This window comes from Carassius gibelio, chromosome B19, assembly GCF_023724105.1.
Source record: "Carassius gibelio isolate Cgi1373 ecotype wild population from Czech Republic chromosome B19, carGib1.2-hapl.c, whole genome shotgun sequence".
Taxonomy (NCBI): Eukaryota; Metazoa; Chordata; class Actinopteri; order Cypriniformes; family Cyprinidae; genus Carassius; species Carassius gibelio.
In genome coordinates, this window is record NC_068414.1 from 33,967,367 (window position 1) to 33,986,583 (window position 19,217).

At 33.7% G+C, this 19,217-nt stretch overlaps 1 protein-coding gene across 1 annotated transcript; it reads left to right on the forward strand.

The window, feature by feature from the left end:
• Positions 1 to 237: 237 nt before the first annotated feature.
• LOC127979143 (diacylglycerol O-acyltransferase 1-like) lies at positions 238 to 19,154 on the forward strand. The gene is made up of 17 exons (XM_052584347.1): positions 238 to 553; positions 2,853 to 2,940; positions 8,684 to 8,724; positions 10,068 to 10,153; positions 10,318 to 10,370; positions 11,018 to 11,123; positions 11,321 to 11,449; positions 12,085 to 12,159; positions 12,289 to 12,392; positions 12,454 to 12,492; positions 12,580 to 12,621; positions 16,139 to 16,183; positions 16,528 to 16,640; positions 17,483 to 17,548; positions 17,678 to 17,765; positions 17,869 to 17,931; positions 18,009 to 19,154. Exons 1-17 carry the CDS (start codon positions 363 to 365, stop codon positions 18,156 to 18,158), a joined length of 1,479 nt encoding a protein of 492 aa, XP_052440307.1. The 5' UTR covers positions 238 to 362; the 3' UTR covers positions 18,159 to 19,154.
• The last annotated feature ends 63 nt before the right edge of the window (positions 19,155 to 19,217 follow it).

Below are 19,217 nucleotides of genomic sequence, written 5' to 3' on the forward strand. Positions count from 1 at the left end.
AAAACTTTCCAAGTTGATCTTATTGTATCCATTGGATAGCTAAAACAATAAATTAGCTATTTCAGTTTTATATATATGTATATATATATATATATATATATATATATATATATATATATATATATATATATATATATATATATATTATGACAAACTATTGGCAAATCGTGGAGATGATTTTAAAAGGGGCTTTATGATTGAGTAAACTGTGCCATGGTGCATCTGGAGTCGCGCGCGCATTGCGCAACGCTTGATGTGCCGCGCGCGTCCTGTTCGATTCAGCGCGCTGATATCAAAGCTCGGCGAAACGGCAAGAACATGACAGAGACGACGGGTCTATCTGCTTGATCACAACCGCGAGCATGGGTGACAGAAGCGAGAAGGGCTTGGTGAAGCTCAAACGGAGAAGCACGATCTCCGGTGACGCGGCGGGAGCTCATCAGAAGACGCTCAGCGGACAGGTGAAGGAGAAAGAGCAGAGTCAGAGACCGAGACACGACACACCCGCGAATAAACACAAGAATCACCGCGATGCTGGCGACCACGACTTCTGGTAAGATGTGTTATTCAACTACAATGTTTTTGACTTGCTTTATGTGCCACATTCTCTTTCTCTCTCTCTCTCTGTCCAGAATCTAGATAGATCTCGAGATGATGCTACTGTACAGACACGTGTCCAGGGATGAAGGCCTATGCCTTTTTAGTTTCCAATCATTCATGCAATATTATTGCAATATGTTCAGTTATCATTTTAATTCCAGTCTAAGTTTTAGTAATTTTGTTATGTGCAATGTTATATTTTATTGTATTATTGTTTCTATTTATCTTTATTTATTTTAGTTTTAGTAATTTTAGAACTTTAGTGTGAGTTTTTAAATTTTTCAACAGATATTTTTTATTTATTTTATTTCAGTTAACAATTTTTTTTTTGTTGAGAGTTTTAGTTCACAATAACATCACTTTATTAGACATGTTCCCTAGTGATTTCATAATGTACTATAATATTAACAGTATACTATAATGTATATATGCAGAGGCATATTGGCATATTTTAATTTTAATTTTAGTTTAAGATTTACTTTATTTAAAAATATTTTAAAAGATTTTGTTAAGTTAAAATTATTTTAAACTTATTTTTATTTTAAACTTATTTATTATATCTCAGCTTTCATTTGATTAATTTTAGTACTTTTATTGATTTCAGTTATTTTCCAAGGCAAACTTTTAATTCAAAAGAGATTTAAAACGTTTTTTTTTTTTAAGTATAGGTTTTTCACCTTATGTTCATATTTTTTTTTTATATTTTTACTTTTAATAGTTTTAGCCCAACTCAAAACAGCACTGTTTATTGGACATACCAAAGCAAGTGCATTCATTTAAAAGACAGCACAAGTGCACAAGTTGCCTGGTTGCAACTCGCAAATGATCATAGTGATATAAAATTCTTATACATCAATGCATATTTATTTTCTAGTTGTAACCAATGACACACATATGGATTTCAGTTTTGTTAAACATTTTCTGTATGCTAATAGGTTCAGTATTTGGTAGTCTCTATACAAGTTTATTTTATGCTTTGTACCCTCATGTGCACACTGAAGATGTGCAGGGAAGTGTATGAAGGTCAGGAGGCCTGAGAAATGGTGCAAGCGAGCACATGGAGTAATCACTGTATTATAACTCCAGCAGCAGTCGGTCACATACTGTACAGTATTTCACTTCAGTTGATGGGTCACTCTGCTCTGCTTGGCTTGGGAGCTGTGACCATATAGTGTTAAAAGCACTGAAGGCTAATCATGATGTTTCCTCAAGCCTCCTAAACCGAGGATGGAAGTGAAAGAACTTGTGTAATGCTAGTTCTCCTTTCAGTGCATGTGTCAAACTCAGTTAGGTTTTTAATGACGGTTACAAAAAACCATAACAGACACGTTCAGAACAACTAGCATACTGCTTCCTGCGCAATATATACTGTACACGTATATTTAGTATAGATATTAGTATTTTCAGGTAATAATCTTCATGTTTGCAGTATACTGTATATAAAAGGACACGAGCGGTGTAGTGTTATAGTTTTATTATTATTATTTTGAATTTACTTTTTTCTTTATACTTTTAGTTTTTATTGTAATTTGAGTTTAAGTTTCAGTCATTTGTTATTTTTGTAATTTTGTTTATATATTTTAATGTATAAATTGATTTAATTTTGTAGATTTATTCTATTTTTTCACTTAATAGTTTTTAATTCATAGAATTTTAAGTTTATTAATTTTAGTACTTTAAGCTCATTTGATTTCATTAAGTTGTCAACATCTCTAATGTTTTAACTTTAGGATTTTTCTTTAATATTAATACTTATTTCAGCTTTTAGAAGTAGCGATAGCTATTTGAATCATTTTAGTTAACATAACAGCACTGATGTACATCTCTTCAGGTAATGCCACTCCTGGTAATGAGCTGTTGTCAAATGAAATCACTTATAAAATCAATAAGATCAGCGTGACCACAATCTTTAATAACCTTTATAAATCACGCCTCATATACTCGAACACATTAAGAGTGAGATTGCTCAAACTCTGGCATTTCGTCACCCGTTGCAACATCAGTGTCTTACAGTATAAAAAAACTCCGTGTCTAAATGTCATTGCATCATATTGAGTATAAATGCACTCAAATGCTGCAGGAACTTCTTCATTTAAAACAAATGACACTTGGTTGCAATGACATTCAGATGTTTTAAGTGTCCAAATACTTTTCTGGGCTGTAGTCTGAAGCCTTTAATAGCGGTATATCAGACCAGAAATGCATATGCATGTGATCAGCTACGTCTTGACTCATTTTGTCTGTCTCTTCAGCTGCCATAAGCTGCAGGAGTCGCTGCTCAGCTCCGACAGCGGCTACAGCAACTACAGAGGAATCCTCAACTGGTGTGTGGTCATGCTGGTGAGTCTCCAGATCATGTAAGGTCCAATATTACAGGTCCAGAAAATACCCATGTTTGCTCTAGATGAGAATAGATTTGGAGAAATGTAGCATTGCATCACTTGCTCACCAATGGATGCTCTGTAGTGAATGGATGCCGTCAGAATGAGAATCCAAACAGCTGATAGAAACATCACAAGTAATCCACACCATCAATATCATCTTGTTTATCCAAAAGCTGCATGTTTATAAGAAACAAATTCATCAATAAGGTATTTTAACTTGTAAACAGTGCTTGATCTGTGCGTATTTCTCACCTGATTCAGACGAGTTGACTTTTTCAATGGAGAAAGCAATATTACGGATAGGACTCGTATTTTAGTCTGAAGAAAGTTAAAAATGTCTTTGAGGATTTGTTTCTTGCAAACATGCAGCTTTTTCACTTAACTGATGGACTGGAGGGCTGTGGATTCTGACGGCACCCATTCACTGCAGAGGAGCCACTGTTGAGCAAGTGATGCAATGCTACACTTCTACAAATCTGTTACCATGAAGAACCCACATTCAAGCTATTATTGGTTTGAAAAAGCATGTAAAAGTAAGACTTTATTGAAGTGTGCTGGTGTTGTAAGATGACTCAGTTTAGGCCCTCGCTGTTACCTGAACATAAACACTGTCACTCAGTTGGACTTGAACCTTTGGATGGCTTCAGTCTTATCACACTGGTTATTTTTGTTCTCTCTTCTGCTGGAATCTTTCCCTGTGTTTGTCCTCAGATGATCTGGAACAACAGAAATGAAATCTAGATGGAAAGATCTAGTAATTGACCATGCAGTTGCCTGAATGATCAAAAAGACTATGTTTGCCCTTCATCACGGTCAGTTGCGTCAAGTTCATTCTGGGCTATTGAGAAGAACTAGGATTGAATCGAGTAAGAGTTTGACCTTTATCCTCGGCTCCGGTCTCGTATGATCACGTGACACGCAGCACAATGCCAGACGTATGAGTTAGAGTCAGATTTCTGCAGTGGAGACAGAGAGAAGTGACTGAAGTTTTGCTCAAGTTGTTGTGACAGCCTCGATTCACATGAGTTCCCACATTAAACCGTACAGTTCAACCCAGAGGGTGTTTATTCCTCTGCGATCTCTCGCTGTCTGTTTGTTTGTCCTCTCAAAACAAGCAGCATGCTGTCTGAGGTTTAATGCATTCATTTTGTGTTAAGTGTCAAAGAGAGTTCAGAGTCGTCTGCTTAGCAAGACTAACAAAATTTACCATGCATAACTTGTTTTATCAGCAATGTTATTTTAGTACTATTTATATAATATAATGTTATATATTTTTTTTTATATTTATCCTTTTCAGTGTATTTTAATTTTAGTTTGTAATTTTGTTAAATATTATTTCATTAGTTTTATTTAGCTTTCATTTATTTTTATTTCACTGGTAGTCATTTCAGTACTTTAAACTTAAACTCATTAATTTCAGGTATTTCAGGTTTCATTTTTGTTTGTTCATCTAATATTTATGTTTTATTTGATTTCAGCTTGATTTTAGTATTAATTATATAATATTGCAATATTTATACATATTAATATAAATATTTAGAATTATTTTTATATTTTCAATTTAAGTTTTAGATTAAGTTTTAGTGATTTTGTTATGTGATTTTTGCCTTTTTTTTAATGTTTCTATTTAGCTTTTAATGTATTTTATTTCCATATTAATTGAAATAAAAAAAATTAGTAGTAATATAAGTAATTCTAGTACTCAACTTATATTTAGTGGTTGTGAACTTAAATGTTTTTCATCTAATATTTATTTTGTTTTGTTTTATGTTTTATTTTATTTTATTTTAGTTCATTATTTTACATTATTTCCTTTCATTTCAGTGACTGAAAATGATTTTGAATAGTTTTAGCTTCAACCTAAACTTATTTCAGTTACTTTTCCAAGGTAATAAAAAAATAATAATAAGTTGCAACTTACAAATTGACATATAATATTTGTTTTTATTATATTTCAGCTTTATTTCAGTTACCCAAAATTATTTTAATAGTTATAGATTTAGTAATTTAAGTACTTCAACCTTACTTTATGTAATCCAGCTAGTTGCAAAGGCCCTTTTTAAAAAGGTTTTTTTTGTTTGTTTAAGTTTTTAATCTAATATTTGTATTTTATTTTATATACCCAAAATGATTTTTAATAGTTTTAGTTTTAGTTTTAGTTAACAACACTGTTTATTGGACATATACACTTATAAGACATCATAATATATATATATATATATATATATATATATATATATATATATCTCATTGCAGATTGGAAAGTGTTTTGCTGAAAACCTTTGTCTGTTCTTGCGTGACCTTTGACCCACTAACAGATCCTGCCAGCTCCATCGCAGTCTATAAATACAGTGTCAATGACTCTGACATTTAATATGCGGAGGATGTATACGCTAATGCTACAGGGACGTCACTTATGATGAGATGTCAATCACAAGACTTCAAGTCCATCTCAGTCTGTCAGAGCGAGCGGCCGAGTCTTAGAGACGCTCTCCTCTGCTGTAATGAAAAGTCAAACACTTCCTGGGATTACTTTAATGAACGCTCAGAAATGTCACCCGTCCTCTAAAAATAAACATCTATTTCACCCTGAACCGCTGAGAAACTGGAGCAGCGTCTTCAAAGCCAGGGAAAGCAAATCACAGTTCTGAAAGCAGTATTAATCCTCGCTTTGAAACGCCATCACATCCACGCTCTCTGTGGGATTTAGCTGTTACTTCATTTTTTCTTTTTGCCATATTCCCATGGAACATCCTCAAATGCTTTGAATCCGTTAATGGATAATTATGAAAGTCCAGTAGAAAGGCGACTGCTTTTGAGTGATTTCAGTTTGAGGAAATAGATGGAGAGCAACAGCAGGGTCCTGAAAGTCAAACTCTCATTCGTCTCTCCGTAGAGAAACACATTTTTAATAATAGTCGATAAACCTTTTAAAACAGAGCTCGGAGATTTTAAAGTGACAATATTTTATATAAAAGATCAGGGTGATTTCAGTGTCTTTTCTTTTTTCTTTCTTTTAATTTTTATTCTTGTATGTTGTACTTTTTTTTTCTTTTATAGTTTTATAGTAATTTCACTCTTTAAAGAATGTAAAAAAAATTAGCTTAAAAATCAAATGCTCTGTTAAACTCTTTCCCTCAGAAAATATGATGTTTGTATTTGAATTGTTACAAAATTTCCATCCATTTGCATTACACAGTTTTAACATAAACTAATAAACTTAATGTGATTCATATTTGTCATTCATGCATAAATGAAAACAGGTCAGATTTCTGTAATAATTCTAATAAACGGATTGTGTTTCAAATGCACAGTAACCAGGTTTATATGTTTCTCATCAATAAATCCAACTTGTTTCAATCTCTTGCATCCTAACTAATGAAATATTGCTTGTTTTGAATGAAAATGTAATTATTTCAATAGAATCAATGTAAATGGTTAGTAACTAAACCATGATTTTTGAGTGCAGAAATCTGACCTGTTTCATTAATGTATGACTGTCAATGTGCACCATATTATGTTTATTATTATGTAGAAAGATGGAAATTTTATGTGCAATTCAAATATATAAATCTTAAATTTAGGTCTAACTATTTGAGGGTTCAAGTCAATTGCAAGTCTTTTGGAAAAGAGCGTGTGTGTGTGTGTGTGTGTGTGTTTGTGCTCAAACAGCCTTTAAGCAATTACCCTAGCATGGATCTATGTGCTAAATCAATTAGCAATATGCCTTTAATGAGGTCAGGGTTGAGTCTGGCAGTTTTCCCGACGCAAATCTAATCAAATGGCCTTTGGAATAAGAAAGTCTTTCGGCAAATCCTCTTCTGTCGTATATTATCGACGGTGGTTCAAAGTCTTCAGGCCTTGTGATTTGATTAAATATTAAAGCCTTCAGGTGCTTTGTTATGCTTTTAATGAATAAAATGATCAAATCACAGTGAATTTGGTTTAAATAAAGCTGATGTAACACTCAGAAGAAGTTGATTTTCATTAGCCGGGTCTGAAATTCGAGCGCAGAAAGCTAAAGCATGAAAACTGCTCTAAAAGGTCAGAGGTCAGATGTGTCAGAATGAGAGTCCAAGCAGCTGATAAAAACATCACAATAATCCACAGCACTTCAGTCCAGCAGTTAATGTCTGAAGTGAAAAAATGCGTGTTTGTAAGAAACGTTGTTGTAAGAAACAAATCCATTATTAAAAAGGTTGTTTTTTTCTATCTTTGAACTGTTTTGTTTCTGGCTAAAATATGAGTCCTCTATCAATAATATTGCTTTCTCCAGTGTAAAGCTGGTTTCGTCTGAATCAGGAGAAAAATATGCACCGATCAAGCACTGTTTAAAAGTTTTACAAAGCAGCTGTAAACAGATATGTGTGTGGATGTTGATGTGAGAGGACAGCAGATGTTCTGTTACACTGGAAGAAGAGCTTGTTATGGATCATAGACTCATATTTTAGCAACTGTATTAAGTTTAAATGCCTTAAAGATAGATTTGCTTCTTAGAAACGCGCAGCTTTTCATTTTACAAGCAGTGACTTTGATTCACTCAACTCACGATGCGATATGATTCACAATACTGATTTCACAATATGATTTTCTCACCATTGTATTACCAAAAATGTGATTTAAAGGTGCTGTAGGGAACTTTTGTAAAAAAATATTTTTTACATATTTATTAAACCTGTCATTATGTCCTGACAGTAGAATATGAGACAGATCTGTGAAAAAATCAAGCTCCTCTGGCTCCTCCCAGTGGTCCTATTGCCATTTGCAGAAACTCCATCGCTCCCTGTAAAAAATAACCAATCAGAGCTGCGGTCCGTAACTTTGTTTGTGTTCAAAATGTAGAAAAATTTATATACTAAGCGAGTACACCATGAATCCATTTTCCAAACCGTGTTTTTGGCTTGTCCTGAATCACTAGGTTGCACCTATAATAAGTGTTTATATTCTGACTATTTTAGATTGCTTCGGGGATACCGCGGCGGAGTAACCCAGTACCTTTGTGATTCTTCATAGACATAAACAGAGAGAAGTAGTTCCGGCTACGATGTTCTTCCGCTAGACGCAAGCAGTTCTGTTTATTAACCGCTAGAGCGTCAAAAGTTACCTACCGCAGCTTTAAGACAAATTATAAATGAAATGGTGTCTTTTTATTATTTCTCAGTCAAAATGTGGCACAGTTCTTTGTGAAATTGAAATGTCAAATAAAATAAATGATACATAATTAAAGAAATATAAGTCAACTAAAGCTTTTCTTCGAGGCAACCGAGGGATTTTAATCATAATCCAAACAGAGTTGCTGCAATCATGCAGTTTTTTATTTAAGTTAGATTATATAGTTTTTAAAACTGCATATTTTGACTAACTTTGTGAAACTATACTTTCTGAAAGAAACAGAAAAAGCAGACAGGAAGATATGAGATGCAATAATAAACTACTAAGTCATTCGAATAGTCATTTGGTTTTATTATCAAACCAGGAATGTTTCATCGACATATCATCCAGATGAGCAAATGTTTAATATCGCATCTTCATACTCTACCAAACAGACACAAATGTGACAAAACCTCCTGAATCATCCCGTTTATAGAGTTAAACATCAGTTGTCCTCCGGTGTAACTCATTTTCCTTTCGTTTTGCTGTAAGCTTGGATACAAATGAGCTGCAGATGCATTAAATTGGTTCATTTGTTTGTGTTTCAGGTTCTGTCCAATGCACGGCTGGTCCTGGAGAACCTTATAAAGTAAGTATATCATTACCATCATTTGTTGCTTAATTCATAAATAAAGCAGCTATGCTAATTTGATTTCTCACGCTCAGTGACTCACTAATTCCTGGCTAATGATCCAGCTGAAGCGTCTGAATGAGACAGATAATGACTGTGCCCGGCAGGAACTAAATGCATGTCTTTTGTTACTTGTCATTAAGCAAGCACTTTTATCCAGAGCAGCATATAGTGCACTAATCGCTGGGCTCGTCCCTCTGGAGAAAGATGTAGTAATGATGAAGAAACTCTGTGGTTTGATGGGTGTTTCTACCAGGTGTTGAATGCACAAACTTTGGCTTCTGGGATTTTTTAGCCCAGCCTCACTATACATTATTCAACATTAGCATTAGCAAATCTGAGGCTTTCAAGCAAACAATAGCAATACAGTCATGCTTATTTATTACATTTTTGGTTTGTTTGTTTGTATAAATAAAAAACTGTAGAAAATGTAAAATAGAAATGTTTTAAAATTGAAAAAAGAAAAGAAATGTTTTTAGCATTGCATTGCATTGCGTAACTTTTCTTTCTTTCCTTTTTTGCATTGTGGCGTTTATTTTTTTTTATTATTATTATTTTTTATGACTTAAACACATTTTTCACCAATTCTCATTACTGCTTTAAGAAAAAAATCCCATTCCAATTACAAAGATGTAAATATTTGTCATATGTTACATATAAATAGTATTATGTTTATTGCATTTTTACTAATTATATTATAAACGACATAAATTATATACACATATTTCCTATACATTCATACATATATGTGTCACAGTGAAAAAAATCTTTTTCTTTCTCTATAGAATGATTTCATGTACTGTGTAATTATCATAAATTATTATAAATTATAAAATGTTTAATAAAAATGTAAAAATGTATAATAAAAATATTTATTATATTTTATTATATATATATATATATATATATATATATATATATATATATATATATATATATATATATATACATATATTTTTTTTTTATAAATACAATTATACAAATGCTATAAATATGTAATGATTTTATATACTAAAATTATTCTAAATTATATTATAAAATATACAAATTATATAATACATTTATATAAATTATATTTACATACATTTACATTTATACATAATATATGTAATATAAAATTATAAATGATTTTTTAAAATTAATTATTGATTTAAATCCACAAATTATATTCATATAATTATATATTTATATACATGAATTTATGTATATACAGTATGATGAAAAATTGAAGGCAGTGTTTACTCAACACATGTTTCTCATTAGAAATGCATCTAAATGACGTGATCTCCTCTCGTCTTCAGATATGGCGTTCTGGTGGACCCCATCCAGATCATCTCTCTCTTCCTGAAGGACCCGTACAGCTGGCCGGCTCCGTGCCTGATCATTGGTATGATGAGTGTGTGATACATGCAGATCAGCTCGAGCTGAAGACATCATTTCACACCACATTTACACTTTCTTTCATGCATAATGTAAGATCATAAAAATCCACTTCAATATTCCATGCATGCTCACTTCAATATGCCGTGTCTAATCTGTTTGCTTTTGCAGTTTCCAACGTCTTTATAATGGCAGCGTTCTACATAGAGAGAAAGCTTTCTGTGGTGAGTTGCATGCTGGGAATGAACTATGTGATTACAGTCATGGATTACAAATATAACCAGTTACACTGAAGAGTGAATCTCAGAATCCAGATCGCATTTTACCTCAAAATAAATAAATAAAAACAAATAAATTGTATAAATAAAACAAAGCTTTTTTCTTTTTCTTTTTTTACCTTTAAGGTTTTCTTTGCATTAGGACATTATTCACATGACAGTTAAGCACACTTTTATCTTATTCTTAATAGTGCTATGTGAAAATATCCCATCCTCATTACTATAATGCAAAAAAAAACTAAATTTAAATGATGATAGAATATAAATGTAAAATCTACCATATAAATTCGGATTATTATTATTATATGTTATATAAAATACAAAATCTATGCAATATATATATATATATATAATTAATAAATCTGAAAAAACTATATATAAATATATATATTTAAAAAATGTTTATACATTTTTCACATTTATTGATTTATTTTGTATTTATAATATACGTTTGTATTGGAGATGAAATTTCTTCCTGAGATTCCACTGAGAAGATTTGAGTATTTATTGCAGGTTAAATGTATATCTGTTAGCACAGGTGCTTTTCGTTGCTGGTTTGTTTTAATAAAGTCTTGTAATCTTGTAATTTCCAGGGCATAATCTCCGAGGGCACCGGGACATTCCTCCACTGCATCAATCTTGCAGCTCTGTTATTTGTCCCGGCCGGGACAGTTCTCAGCCTGACCTCTATAACCCCAGGTATAACACTTACACCTTCAATCTTACAGGAAAAAGTGGTTTTCTTATGCATTAACTTCCAAAACCTCTATCAGTGGCAGATTTGGCCTTCTGACCATGTGATTTGGTTGTGGGTTTAATAAGAATATTATGTTTTTTTTAATGTAATCCTTGTTGGCATGTTGGAAATGTATTGCTGTCTCGTGGCTGTGTTTCAGTGGGTAGTGTTCTGGCGTTGAGTGTCTTCACCATTCTCTTCCTGAAGCTGTATTCATACAGAGACGTCAACAAATGGTGCAGAGAAATCAGACAGGCCAAAGCTCGAACCCTGTCCCGCTCTCAGTCCTGTGAGTCACCCTCCAGCCTCACCACAAACCACACACAAACTCACATTTTCATGCATTCATATCTGAAGTCAAGCTAATTCTAACATTCACATGCATTTCTGTGCATGAATGCTTCTAGATACAGTACACAGTCATTGCTGTGAAACGCATCATTGCACAAATCTTAATGCATATATAGCACACATTAGAACTATCATTGCAATATATTCCTCTCGGTTTGAATGCATTGTTTTGATTTGCATCCAGTTGTTAATTTTGCAGCAGTGAGACCTGCCGCTTGTCCTCCTGCAGCTCCTGCGCTTCATAAACCCTGTATTTTCTCATCTGGTGTTTGCTGTGAAGGGCTTTCAGTGTTTGTCTGAATCTGTACAAACAGACTGAGATGTGAGAGGCATTGCACGGTTTCTGTTTGCTCATAGTCTGAGCGTGAGCATTAATGCTGTGCTGTACTGCCACATGCTGGACACAGAACAACAGCACATTTAATGCAGCTTCACCATCAGCATTAAAAAAAAGTGTGATGAATTTTCATATTTGATCAGTGAGTCCTGTTGTTATACTTGTTGTGGCTGGTCTCCTGGCAGAGAATATCTGAATGTATTCAGTGTGTGTTAATGTTTTATTTTCTCCTCTAGGCCCATCTGTGCACAAAGCCAATGGCCCGACTGAATACACACACGTGAGCTATCCAGCAAACCTCACACACAGAGGTCAGTCACTACACAACAACTCAGCCTGTTTAACAAGGAATATCAGCTCGCTTGTAATTAAAATATCAGTTCAAATCATTGAATTGAATTAATAAATAATGCATTTAATTGAAATGTATTTAATTACAGACATGTATTATTTTATTTTCGTCCCAACTCTGTGTTACGATCTGAACTTCCCACGCTCTCGGCGGATACGGAAGCGTTTCTTACTGCGCCGACTGCTCGAGATGGTGAGAGACAGCAGAGACTCACGTTTACAGTCTGCACTTTCTGATAATGTCTTTCTTGCAGGTGTTTTTAATGCAGTTAATGCTTGGATTAATGCAGCAGGTATGCAACGAGTCGTTTTATTAGAGCTTAATTGTGTGTGTATATGGCATGATGTTTTTAATGATTTTTTTTTTTTTTATTTAATAGTGGATGGTTCCGACGATTCAGAACTCAATGAAACCCTTTCAGGTAGAAACACCCTGTAAATTCAATCATATAAAGTAATAGTCAGAAAAAAATCTAATTATTTAAAGGGACAGTTTATTGAACCTTTAGACAAAAAAAAACAAAAAAATGATTTTGCATATGGGTTTTTGTTTAGTATCATATCTGATACATCAGGATTTTATGGCTAATATAGTGTTATATAGTGAGAATATGAAGAAAAACAAATACCTCAGTTTCATTCAAAAGCTCAAACTGAGCAAAAATATGCCAGACTAATGACATGAAATAATATAAATACCAGCTATCACTCAATAAATGACTTATAAGATAAGATTTAAATGCTTACTGTTATCAATAAACAATATGTGACCCTGGAGCACAAAAGCAGTCTTAAGTCTCTGGGGTGTGTTTGTAGCAAAAATCCAAAAATACATTGTATGGGTCAAAAATAATAGATTTTTCTTTTATGCCAAAAATCATTAGGATATTAAGTAAATATCATGTTCCATTGATATATTGTTAATTTCCTACTGTAAATAAATCAAAACTTCATATACATTGCTAAGAACTTCATTTGTACAACTTCAAAGGCGATTTTCTCAGTATTTAGATTTTTTTACACCCTCAGATTCCAGATTTTCAAATAGTTGTCCAAATATTGTCCGATCCTAACAAACCAGACATCAATGGAAACAGTTCATCTCAATTTTGAAAGATGTACACTTAAGACTGGTTTTGTGGTCCATGGTCACATATGTGCAATGCAATACAATTACCTTTCTCAAAAGACTGACGATCTTATGTGACTCACATTTGAACATGATTTTCTCATAAATGTAGTAAATCTAATTAGATTCAGTCCAGCAAGTATTTGTCTTGAAATGTTTTTAACCATTTAAAAGTTGTTCTTATGTTTACTTTACAAAAATCTGATTTCAGAGATTACTTTACAAAAAAATATATATATATACGCAAAAAATTTAAGTTTTGCAAATGAAAATTTAAGTATTGAGGAAAATACATTTGCTTTTTGCAAACAAAAATTAAGAATTGCAAAACATAAAATAAACAGCGCGAAAGCAATGATTTTGCAATAAATATTTTCATGGTCATATCTATTAATTTATTTGCAACACTGCTTTTATTTCACGTGTCAGTCTAGTTTGAGCTTGCGATACCATTTTTCCTTTGCGCTTCACTTTTCTGCACGTCACTCTTTGTGGCACTGTTTTGACGTGGGGGCGGGTTAAGGGACAGGGGCGTGTACAACATGCCTCCCTGGAAGTGACGTCACCGGCCCGAGACACAGCTCTGATCCAGGTCCTGTCATATTTATTTTTCTCATGTAATGTTTCATCACTTTTCTGGAAAGATTTGAGTGTCTACTGTTTTTCTAAACTTAAAATGAATTGTAATTTACTCATTAAGGATGTTTTTTGTTTTTTTGAAAACCCAAACAAATCTTTAGAATCATCTGTTAACTTTCTTATCCTTGTAGCAAAGTTCTATTTTTACAAACAAAGAATTCTTAAGAAAAAAACAAATTTTATAGAATTCATATGTGAAGTAGAATATTTAATTAAATCACTAAGACTAATTAATAATAAAAAAAAAAGTTTATTTTTTGAGGAGATATGATGAGATCTTTCATGTACCATGATTAATACTTTATCTGTTGTATTTTTGTTTCTTTTTTCTTTTTTGTATCTTTGCTTTTTTCCATTAGTTCTGTTGACTTTGGATGTATTGTTAATACATGTTATGTAATGTATGCTAAAGAAGAAATAATAAAAAAAAAAAAAGGTCCTGTCATGATGAGCAGAGACTTTCAAGTGGATCGTTATTTTTATTCAGTAGCATTAAAACATTCATGTTTTTGTTTTATTTACTTTATTAACAAATGTATATGTGTATTAGCAGCGTCATTTGAGTCAGTTCGGGAGTTCGGAGCGGAATCGCAAATCATTTTAATCAGTTCGGGAGTTCGTAGCGGGATCGCGAATCATTTGAGTCAGTTTGGGAGTTCGGAGCGGAATCGCGAATCATTTGAGTCAGTTTGGGAGTTCGGAGCGGAATCGCGAATCATTTGAGTCAGTTTGGGGATCGCGAATCATTAGAATCTGTTCGGGAGTTCGGAGCGGAATCGCAAATCATTTTAATCAGTTCGGGAGTTCGTAGCGGGATCGCGAATCATTTGAGTCAGTTTGGGAGTTCGGAGCGGAATCGCGAATCATTTGAATCAGTTTGGGGATCGCGAATCATTTGAGTCAGTTCGGGAGTTCGGAGCGGAATCGCGAATCATTTGAATCAGTTTGGGGATCGCGAATCATTAGAATCAGTTCGGAAGTTCGTAGCGGGTTCGCGAATCATTTGAGTCAGTTTGGGGATCGCAAATCATTGAATCAGTTCGGGAGTTCGGAGCGGCTTCGCGGATCATTTGAATCAATTCGAGAGTTCGGAGCGGGATCGCGTGTTTAGGTGTGATATGTGAACTCGTATTTTTTGTTTTAATGATGTGCCTTTTAACAGTATCAAGTATATTCAAAACCTAAACAGATAATGCCAAAAAAATGGACGCATCTAGGATAATGTAAAGTTACATGATGATGTCATATAGTGCGCGTGTGCATTTTGAGTGCATTCTTTCACTGCATTATTCAGTGTATTCAAATGCATTTATGAATGCATGTGAATGATCAGAAAATTCAAGATATGGGGATTAGAAAATGTATATATTTATTTAATTTTATGTAGTTAATCAATATCACACGAAGAGTGCCATTTCAGTTTTTCTCCAAAAATCTGCATGATTAAAATGTGATATTAAGTTACTACAAACAATAATTTAATTACAAATACAAAATGTTGCAGAATAATGTAATATATGAATGAATAATAGCCTAAAGAACCTTTGTGCCAAAAGGGTTCTTTCTTGTCATTATAGAACCTTTTTAGCATATAAGGTTCTTTGGAGTTGAGTAAAGAACCCTATGGTTCTATATAGAACCCCAATGAACCCTTTTTTTCTAAGAGTGTACATTTGTTAATAAAGTAAACAAAACGAAAACATGAATGTTTTAATGCTACTGAATAAAAATAAACGATCCACTCGAAAGTCTCTGCTCATCATGACAGGACCTGGATCAATGAGCTGTGTCTCGGGCCGGTGACGTCACTTCCTGGGAGTCGTGTTGTACACGTCCCCGTCCATTGACTCTGCCCGCGCGTCAAAACAGTGCCACAAAGAGAGACGTGCAGAAAAGTGAAGCGCAAAGGAAAAATGGTATCGCAAGCTCAAACTAGACTGACACGCGAAATAAAAGCAGCGTTGCAAAAAAATTAATAGATATGACCATGAAAATATTTATTGCAAAATCATTGCTTTCACGCTGTTTAATTTATGTTTTGCAATTCTTAATTTTTGTTTGCTAAAAGCAAATTTATTTTCCTCAATACTTTAATTTAATTTTGCAAAACATAATTATTTTTGCGTATATATACAGCGTTAAATTGACTCCATATCTGTCTCTTTAAACAGGACATGGATTTCTCTAGAATCGTTGAACGTCTGCTGAAGCTCGCTGTAAGTGTCCAGAGAACCCAATGCAGACAGATGCTGTTGTTGTCATGGATGGACTTTTGCTGCTAGAGCTTTTGCAGGTGCTGCTGAAATGACTTTCACTGTGGCCCTTGAAATCAAAAATAAATTGACAAAAAATATTGAAAACCGAATTATACAGTTTAGCATTTCCCAGAACATTTAAGTGCTGAATGCCATGATTGACCAATCAAAATTAAGCATTCCAGGCTGCTTGAATTTCGCATGGTAACAGCTGCTGTCACTTTGGATGATGTCATGTCTGTGGCCCCTCCTCCTCAGAGTGTCTAATGGCACAAGCCCCGCCCCTTCTCCTTGTCCCTCTACAGGTGCCCAATCATTTTATCTGGCTCATCTTTTTCTATTGGTATTTCCACTCCTCCATGAACTTCGTAGCTGAGCTCATGCGGTTCGGAGACCGTGAGTTTTACCGCGACTGGTGGTGAGTGGCTTCCTCCGTCCAGAGCTGATTTACACCTAGCTAAACCTGCAGTGTGTTAAAGTGTCTGTTTATACCAAGGATGATAACTATACAAATATTTTCTATGAGAATAGAGGAGAGAAGTCCATAAAACAAAAACAAGACAGCATTCTTTACAAAAACTTTTTTTTTTTTCGCGAAATATAACAAGTGTTTTTCTTGTAATTTAATGAGTTTATTCTCAACATTTTCTCAATTTTTTTTCTTGCAATTTAACAACTTTTTTCTTGTTATTTAATGAGTTTTCTTGAAATTTAACAAAATTATTTCCCTAATTCTAATGACTTTAATATCGAGATGGTTTCATTTATTTTTTCTTATCCTCTTCCATAGATATAAAAGCCTGTTTCTGTAACAAAATAAAATAAAATAAAAAAGGTAATTTAAACTTTTCTTCTCACAATTCAGATTCTTTTTTCTCATTTCAAATTTATCTAAACTTGCATTCTGAATTCTGAGTTTTTTTCTCACTTTTCTCACTCTGAATTGTGAGAAACAATTATTATTACGTTGTTTATTTTATAGCTATCATTAGAATCAATGGACCTTTTACTCAATGCATATCTTTTGGAGTCACTTTTTTTTTTATTCCCAGCCAAAAGTCAAACTACATTTCAAAAATGTGTTAAATAAAATCTTTTAAATGTGTGTTAATAATATTTGTGCATGATCCATATACAACTCTGCATATTTGCTTTGAATGCATCACATTACAGACATAAAACAGCTTGCAGATGCATTTCATGAGAAAAGGTTTTTAGTATAGTCCAGAGTGTAGTAGTTAATGAGCTTTTTGTTTGCAGGAACTCTGAAACGATTCCGTATTTTTGGTCGAACTGGAACATTCCTGTTCACAAGTGGTGCCTGCGGTGAGCTGGGGTTATCATCACTTTATGTGTTATGTGTTGAGCTTTGTGTTCATATTACATATAGTTTGTGTTGTGTGTTCACGTCATACTGCAGTTTGTTCATTGATTTCTCATTCTGTCTCTCCTCAGACACTTTTATAAGCCCATGTTGGTGAAAGGAGTGAATAAGTTATCCGCTCAGTTAGCCGTGTTCTTCCTGTCGGCGTTTTTCCATGAGGTTTCATTCCACACTTACATTCCTACACTACAATTTACAGTCAGACTTTTTCTTTTCCTGTTTCTCTAATAGTCCTGACGATGCTTTGTGTCATTTCTGCCAGTATTTAGTGAGTGTTCCTCTAAAGATGTTTCGGTTCTGGGCGTTTCTGGGAATGATGGCACAGGTCAGTCTTAAATATTCAATATTGCTTGTTGAGCATCAAATAAAATTCCTCATTTCTCATTCTACTTCCTGTTTCAGATCCCGCTGGCCTATCTCGTGGGCCGATTCTTGAGGGGAAACTACGGCAATGCCGCCGTCTGGATGTCACTGATCATCGGTCAGCCGATCGCCGTGCTCATGTACGTCCACGACTATTACGTGCTTCATTATGAGAGCACTGCGGCATGACACAACCACATCTGCTGAATCTAAACACAATGCATATATTTTGAGAAAAGGAGATATTAAATTTTTAACAGACTTCAGCCCATACTAAATGTGATCTGAAAGAATAGAGCAGGAGTGTTTTATAACGTGCAATCTGATGTTAACACTGCCGAGCCAGAGTAACACATCATTGCAATGCCTTCTCACTAATGTTTCATACTTGACATTTTCATACTAAGGTGATCAATTCGAAGAGGCACAAAATCCAAAGTGTTTGTACTTTTCCAAATGCATTTCAGAAGGGAACTCATTTGTGTCTGCAATATAAATGTTAAGTTGTTTTTTTAATTCTTCGTGCTGTTGCTTTGGTGTGATAGACTGAATTTTTGAGCTGTTGCACTTTGTTCAGAAATGCATGACGTTTGTCAACATTTTAAAGAATGTACTAACTGCTTTTGTTAATTTCGATATTACCTGATAAATTTCAGTTTAAACAGATCATATCAACATGAATCTGCAAAATTGTTAAAGCCAAAATGTAATGTTGCTGTTTAAATTGCCTGCAGTGTTATTTAGATGTGATTTTAATGGGATTCAAGCAGCAATAGGGCCAAGAAAGATGTCCTAGATAACATATTCTCATATACTGTGAAGAGATTATACAGAAATAATTATTCTGTTCTCTGATTATCTGTCTAAAACATCTCGACTGCTGCGGTGCTTGCTCCCATTATTTGTGTGTGTATTTTTGATCTCATAATTGACCATGGTTATGATAATACTGAGATGTAAATGTACTTTATTCCACTGTAACTGCTGCAATCAGGTTTGATAACAGACTTGTTTGAAGAGTTTTTGAATAACATTTGAAGTACCTTTCTACAAAACATTTGATAGATTTAATAACCAGCTGATTTTTCCTGAGAAAGCCAAAGTTTGTTACTGAAGACCTTTTACAGTTTCCCTGTACGGTTTCGGCAGCTCGTGTTCCAGTTTAATAAATCTTTTCAAACATCAGCATATCTAGTTTCGCATTAAACATGATGTGACAATATTTAACATATTTAGAGAAAATGGCTT

Coding starts and splice junctions, on each gene's coding strand:
- LOC127979143 (XM_052584347.1), top strand. CDS start 363: ATGGGTGACAGAAGCGAGAAGGGCTTGGTGAAGCTCAAACGGAGAAGC. Junction 554..2,852: donor GCTGGCGACCACGACTTCTG/GTAAGATGTGTT, acceptor CTGTCTCTTCAG/CTGCCATAAGCTGCAGGAGT. Junction 10,154..10,317: donor GGCTCCGTGCCTGATCATTG/GTATGATGAGTG, acceptor TTGCTTTTGCAG/TTTCCAACGTCTTTATAATG.